Source organism: Lathyrus oleraceus, chromosome 1 (assembly GCF_024323335.1).
Source record: "Lathyrus oleraceus cultivar Zhongwan6 chromosome 1, CAAS_Psat_ZW6_1.0, whole genome shotgun sequence".
Classification (NCBI taxonomy): domain Eukaryota; kingdom Viridiplantae; phylum Streptophyta; class Magnoliopsida; order Fabales; family Fabaceae; genus Lathyrus; species Lathyrus oleraceus.
Window position 1 is genome coordinate 67,793,783 of NC_066579.1, and position 7,687 is coordinate 67,801,469.

The window sequence follows — 7,687 nt, forward strand, 5'->3', positions numbered from 1 at the left end:
TGAAACTCCGGTGAGAGCTCACCATAGAAGACGACCGGAGTTTTACTCAGGTGGTCTGAATTTGAACCAGACACGTTGGCATTTTGAAATGTTTTGATTGGTTGGATTTAAATTGAATCATGTGTTTCACTTATAACGTGTTCCATCATGTTTCCCAGCCTTTGGAGTGTTGGATCTGCCACGTCAATTAATGAGGTGTGATCCAGCGCTCTGTGTTTTTTTCCTGATTTTAATTCTTTTACTTTTATTATTTTAAATTGTTTTTTCAATAAAAATTCATAGTAATTTCATTTTTTATCCAAAAAATCCCAAAATAATTTCTAAAATTCTCTTTTATTTTTCTTCATCTGATTTTTATTTTTTTATTAGCTATTTTATGCTTAATCATCTCATTTTATTCAATTTACTTAGCATTTAATTTAAACAACTGTCTGTATGATAACTTTGTCACCTCATGGTCATCTTCTTCATGGGATACTTTCAAACAAACTTCATCGTCTTCGTTGGACAGAGATTCTTATAAGGTTCTATATGAGGCTGACTCTTTGAGATTCCTTCTTGATGTTGAATCTCAATTATTTGTAGATGTTTTCTTCTCCTTTATTCTAAAAAAGATTCCACTAGACGAAGATTTTTCTCCATGTCCTCTTCTAGATGAAGTATCTTTATTTGATGTTGAATCCTTCAAGGATCGTTCAACTACCAATATTCTTTCGAAAGAGATCATTGGATTCGATTTTTTTTGCAAGTGATGAAGCGGCTAAATATTTTTCTAGACTTGAGCTTATGCCTTCATCCTTTAGTAGTTGAATTACTTCATTCAACTTCTCTATGATTTCTTTGTTCTTAGGTTTTTCCTTAGAATCACAAACATTCTCATCTTTCGATGTAAGGATTGGATTAGATTTTTTACTTCAATTCTTAATTTTTAGATATTTGTTAGCGACGAAAGTTCTAATATTATTTCCAACATTTCTAAATTTAAAGAAACATTTATGAATAAAACATTTATCTTTTTCATCTTGTGTGTTCATTCTTTCTCGTTTGGGAAGGTTGTCTTGTTAAAAATAGTGTTGGAACTCATCCTCCTCCCGAGACTATTAGCCTTTGAACATGAGTTAGACTCTCATGCCTCTTGTTGAACATGTGAATCCACACACAAGAGGGGGATGAATTATGGGGGTTTGAAAAACATTAATTTAAAATAAAATTATTTTCTAAATCAGACTTTAAAAACATTTTTTAAAAGACATTTGGATATGCAGTGGAAAATCAATGTAAAGAAAATAAGTAAAAAATAAAAAGTTAAGGGAAGAGAGATAACACTAGAGATTTATAGAGGTTTGACTTTAGAGAAATGACCTACTTCTCTCCCCAAGAACTGATATTGGGAGTATCTAATAATTGATGATACCTTTTAGAAGGTTATGCCCATGAGCTCTCTTATACAAGGAAAAATGAATGTTTAGTTTTACTTTCAACAAAGTAACGAACAGTTGAATGAATCAGTTAGTTTTCATGCCAAACAATGAGCAAAGTTTCGAGCACTTAGTATCTAATCCAAACAGAGATTTTGTATGGACTTATCTCAAATTAAGGTGGAAATTTGAATTTGCTATCCTCCAAACTGAACCGAGATTTTATATCGGGTTGGTCACAAACCGAAGTGAGATTTTGTATTGAGCTGATCTCGAATCGACTGAGCTTTTATACTGTGTTGAACTTAAGAAATGATGTGAAAACTTTTCTCTGGTTATTCTTCACGAACCTAAAATTAGAGGTTTTCCTCAAGTAGCACAGCTCATGAACCAAATGGAAACTAACCCTAATCCTCAAAAAGAGCTTTTAACAGGTTTAAGACTTGTTGGTGAATTCACTCAATAGAAAAAAGAATTGTTGGTGAATTTACAATAAGACTTCTTCTATAACAACTTCCTCACTAAACTCAAGAACGTTTCTCAAAGCACTATGGTTAAAATTTTGTGAAAGAATTAAAAATAATTTAGAGAGAGAGGGGATCAATCGAGCTTTCACATCTGAAGCTTCAAGTCTTTTGTCAGATATACCAATCATATGAGCACTTCAGTTGAATCTTCTTTTGGATGAGGCTTGAGATATCTTATAGTCAGATGTCATCATCAGAGGATATCACTAGTTGTCATAAAATCCTAAATCTTTAGCTTTATTCAGAGGAATAACTTGATCAACTATTTTGTGCATCTTTAATTGCTTCAACGAGTTTTAGAACTTGCTTGTTGTTGTCATCAAAGTCACTTTAAAGGATGTTACATCTTCAAGTGTTGTCATCATTAAAATTATGATGTTATCAGGGTTACACATATCTTATTTATTTAAGAGCTTTAATCACTTCCTGATTAGACCTGCAAGCATATAGTTCCACACATTAGAATGTTAATCTTAAAAGACAAACCCATTGGTCCACCGCATCGAAGACTTGCAACACCGTATTACGAGTTCAATATCATAATTCAAGTATAGTTTTGGTTCCTACTAAAGAAATATATATAAAATGATTTCTTGCATTATTGGCTAATTAGCAGTACAAAGAAATATTTTCTTCTTTCATTAATTTTGTTTTTTCCAATTAATATACCAGAACTTGAAACCTAAAACAATTGAGAAGATCATAGAGAAGGAATGATTCAAAGGGACTAATTACAACAATTGATGAGTAATGCTTCCAACATTGCTAACATGAGTTTATTTTGCTAAATTCATTAAAAAAAGGTGAAAAAGACCATTATAAAAAGTCTCCACAAATCCAAATATATTTACTTGAAGTGGTACACATTTTATCTATATATAGGAGTTGGAGATTTATAGAATTATAATTCACAAGGATGTTTACACAATGTTAGCTAGCTTCATGATGCTTTTAAACAGCAATTCACCAAATGGAGTCCAAATTGAATGGTTGCTCCTGTTGATGCTGTGGCATACATTCTAAAACTTTTGAAGAAGAAGCACTTGGATCATTTGAGTTATTACTTTGGTGATCCATTCCAAGTTGATCATATACTACTCCTTGTTGAGGCATGTATGGTACAAAATGATTTGTAGCTGCAACTTCTCTTTGTTGTTGATAATTCCTAAGCTGTAATGCCTTAAGAAGCAATGAATTTACAGAAATATTATTTGGATTCAACAAGTTAGAAGGCCATGGTAGAGATGGAACTTCACTTGAAGATGGCCAATTCATTGTCAAGTTCATATTTGTGTTAACATTATTAGTGAGATGATCATTGATGTTGAAAGTTTGTTGTTGTCCTGAAATCATGCTAGTGATTAATCCACTTGATAATGATGATGATGAGTTTGCAATACCATTTAGATTTGGAAACTCTACATCACCAAATTCATTCACCATTGAGGTTGTGTCACATGGAGATTCTTGTTGAGAAGATGATGTTTGTTGTGGCTTCTTTGTTGCTATGCTCTTTTGGAAAACCCTACAAACCACCCATTCATCCTACAAAATTAGAAAACATCGGAAGAAGTTACTTCTCAAGTATGAAAACTAATTGAATAAAAATGGAGTGTTGAACAGTTAATTCTCAACTATAATAATCATGATTGTTTGAGTAAAAAACGGAGTATATATATATATATATATATATATATATATATATATATATTATATATATATAATATATATATATATATATATATAATATATATATATAATATATATATATATAATATATATATATATATATATTATCAGTTTACTATGTTATGTAGAGTAATTTTAAAATATCTTCATACTTAATTTGATGAAAATAGGAAGAATATTAAGTATAGAAATATTTTACATCGATGTTGCACTACCTAGTGTTGAAATAAAGAGAAAGAATTATTTTTAGAATATTCGTCCTTGCTAATGAATGATCAGATTAATTTTTTTAAATTAATAGATCACAAAGTCGAATATCAAGATTTAAAAAATATAATATTTGTCAAAGTTTTTGAATAGTTATCGGAACCGACGTATATCTGACACTGCAGACACTGCATCCTCGTTCATGGAGGTTGGAGGTTTATGTGCTTCATAGGAAAATATTAATACATTAGGATGCATGCAATGCAAAGAGTACTTACCTTTGAGGTTCGAAAATGGTGTTTGTTTTCAAGTCTATATTCATGCATAACCCAATTACTTTTTTCACCTCTTGGAGCTCTACCCTTATAGAAGACTAGGGTTTTCTTCATTCCAACCAAAACTCCACCACGAAATATTTCTCTATCTTTTCCTGTTGTTTTCCAGTATCCTGATTCAGTAGCTCGATTGGTTCGAAGACCAGTTGGATATTTTCTATCTCTCATGCTGAAAAAATACCATTCTTTCTCTCCCATTGAAGCTTTACCTGTTTTATATAAATACCACACAAAACATAATTAGTTGTTTATTCATATATTTATTTTATTGATTTTATGCTCTCTATATAAAATTCTAGCTAGTTGCTATACCAATTAATTTGTCAACTTTAAAATATTTACTATTTTAAACTAACCATTTAATAAAAAAGTAAAGAGTTGAAATTAAATACCACGTATTTGTTATAGAATATACATGGATTATTTTCAAAGTAGAATGGGTCAAGTTACTATATATGTATAGAAATGAAATTAAGAGACTATATAAACAAAAGAACAAGGACTTTGTTGATTTGATCTACTTTGTTGATAAAAGTAAAAAAAATAAAATCAATTTAACTCAAATCATTATATTAACATAAAACTTTAATTATATTTTCTAAAAAAGTTTCATTTTATATATAAGTCATTAATTGATTGAGAAGTTTAAGCTAGTGAAAAATAAATTGAATAATTGTAATAGAAATTATGTTTTTCGAAATAGATTAAAAGAAAGGGTGTTAACTCTTATAATTAACATGAAAATTATAATAATACAGTTTGCTAATTTAAATTTATTCAATTTTTGAAATAATTAGTTCTATTAAACACATATTTATTCATCAAAAAATAGAAAATCCTTTGCAAATTAATAATCAAAACAAAAAAAGACTAGTTTTTGATAAAAATAAAATTAAGAGACATGAAGAAAATTATATAAAGCTTACCTGGGAGATCCCAAGGTTCAGATTTATTGAGATCAACAACTGCAACAGCTTTTGATGTGAAGGAAGTATCAGAAATTTTCATTGTAAGATAATGAGTAATGAGTTCTTCATCTGTTGGATGAAACCTAAAACCAGGAGGTAGATTTTCCTCCATAAATTAATAACTTGAAGCAATAGCTTTTGATGAAGTATAAACCCTAATTATGAAGAAAAGAGAGATGTTCTAAAGTGAGATCAATTACATCACCAAGATATTAGCTCCTATAAATGCTTCTCCACTTTATGGTTTTATAACTCACCCTTCTACAACAAGCTTTATTTAATATTAAATTAATAGTCTTCATATTTTTGTTAAATGTTTATATCTAACCCTTTGACAATTTTGATATATACTCCATTTTAAATTACTACTCTTTGCTATAAATATAAGAGTATATAGTTTCTCTAAATTATATTTCTAACATTGACTATGTCAATATATATGTGAGTGTTATTAATTTGTGCACGAGGGGGTTGAGTATATGTTACATTTTCTACATTAGTATTTTTGGTATTAATTAAATTATTTATTTATTTTTTCTATGATCCTGTCCAACCACTTTCACCCATTTCTACCCACCAAAAAAACTATTTTTGCTTAGTCCAATGAGAACATAGACTTATTTAACCATATTCTCTTTTATTATTCTTTATATTTTTTATATTTATTTGCTTACACTTGTCTATTGTTTGCATCTCCACCGTCATCTCTCTCATATACATATAGTCTTAATTAAATAAAATGTATTATGTTGTACCCAAAAAAAAATCTAGCTTTTGATTTAACTGGTGAGAAATTTGGCTAAGAAGTTCAGTTTTCTTAACTAAAATATATTACTATAATTGAAAATATAACACAGTTAAACATATTGTTGATTAAATTGTGTATTTATGTAAAGATCAATACATTAAAAAGAAAATATAAGCACATTAAGAAATATACGCAAGGCCAAAATTAGAAATCTGAATTTTGTCCAAATGTAAATTTTATTTTTTTAATGATTTTTTATTTTATCTTCCATTTTTATGTTATAAAAAAATATATTATTAAAATTGTAAGGATCCACTATGAGAGGTCCATATTTTTTCAATAATGTTCGATAGGGCTTAAGATTGTTTGGGTGAAGTGGGAGGTTGCGTGCAATTCAAGAGGGAGGGGGTTGAGGTATTAAGGATTCGAGCCCTATTAATTTGTTATTGTTAAGGAATTAGAGGTGGAGGATGATAGAGAATTAGGTCGTTTTTGGGAAGATTTTCATCACTTTCAAATATGGCTCTCAAGTAGGTGGTTCCTTGTTGGGTGGTAGAGGAGAACATGTGAAAGGCTTCTTTAGAGTGGATAGGGTTTTTTTTAGCCATACTTTAGATCAATCGTTGGATTGGTTGCCTCTTCCTATACCATGGTGCTATAGAATGGTATGAGAACTAGATTTGGCATATAGGGTGGGGGAAAATTCATTGTGCATCTCTTTTGAGACGTTGTTTCTCATCTCAGAACAAAAGTCTCTCGTAGTGGGGTCGATAACGCCTAGAAGGGAAATGATTGGGTTTGAGATTTTAGGTGGATGCGGTCTCTTTTGGTCTAGGAAGAAGATTTCTTATGGAATATTTACTTAGTTTTATCATTGGCATGGTTAAGCAAGGCAAGACGGATGTCTGGTCATGTGTGTCAGATCCCACGAGAGAGTTTTTTAGTAAGATATGCTTCCATTAGGTTTTCCTCCTTAGTGGTTGGTGTTAATATTAGGTAGGATCGGGTGATCTGGACTTGGTTAGGGTTCGGAAGACTTGGGCGTCTTCTAAAGTAGTGATTTTTTTTATTGGCATTTACTTCAAGTAAGATTCCGACTAGGCATGATCTTTATGAGTGCCAGATCATGTATGTTGATAGTGGTTTGGGGTGTGCAGTGTGTCTAAGACAAGTCAAATCAGGAATCATTTGTTTGTCTTGGTGAGGTTACCTATTTGATCTGGTATAAGGTTCTTAGCTTAGTGAGAATGTTTTTACCTCTTCCACGCTCAATTTTGGGGATTTTCGAGGTTTTTCAACGGGTTGAAAAAGGTAGGAAATCTCGTTTAGGTCTACTTTCGATATGACATTCAGTGGCCTGAATTATTTGAAAATGAATAGTAAAATCATTTTTATTAGGAGATTTTTTTGGTTAATCATTGGGTGAACTCGATAATTAGCCTGACTTGAAAGTGGATATATTCTCATGCTCTGACATCTGCCTTCTCTTTACTTAGTGACTTCACTTTTAGGGATGTTTGATGGTCAACTGCCCTTCTTTATTTTCTACAGGTGATCGAATTTACCTCACTTCATCTGTGTCTTTTTGGCGTGATGTAATCTTTAAGTATGTTTGTTTGTGGGTTTGCCTGTTATCTTTGACATTTGTTTAGTCAATTTTGTCGATTTTAGAATATATATATATATATATATATATATATATATATATATATATATATATATATATATATATATATATAATAACCGAGGAATATATAATATATACTAAAAAATATTATAAATTAGAATTTGTTTT

At 30.2% G+C, this 7,687-nt stretch overlaps 1 protein-coding gene across 1 annotated transcript; it reads right to left on the reverse strand.

Annotated features, from left to right (window-relative positions):
- Positions 1-2,875: 2,875 nt before the first annotated feature.
- Positions 2,876-5,361, reverse strand: LOC127115438 (NAC domain-containing protein 92). The gene is made up of 3 exons (XM_051046984.1): positions 5,103-5,361; positions 4,120-4,385; positions 2,876-3,490 (listed from the first exon to the last, which is right to left on the reverse strand). The coding sequence occupies exons 1-3, from the start codon at positions 5,254-5,256 to the stop codon at positions 2,909-2,911; spliced, it is 1,002 nt and encodes a 333-aa protein (XP_050902941.1). The 5' UTR covers positions 5,257-5,361; the 3' UTR covers positions 2,876-2,908.
- Positions 5,362-7,687: the final 2,326 nt, after the last annotated feature.

Coding starts and splice junctions, on each gene's coding strand:
- LOC127115438 (XM_051046984.1), bottom strand. CDS start 5,256: ATGGAGGAAAATCTACCTCCTGGTTTTAGGTTTCATCCAACAGATGAA. Junction 4,386..5,102: donor TGAACCTTGGGATCTCCCAG/GTAAGCTTTATA, acceptor TATATAAAACAG/GTAAAGCTTCAATGGGAGAG. Junction 3,491..4,119: donor ACCATTTTCGAACCTCAAAG/GTAAGTACTCTT, acceptor CTAATTTTGTAG/GATGAATGGGTGGTTTGTAG.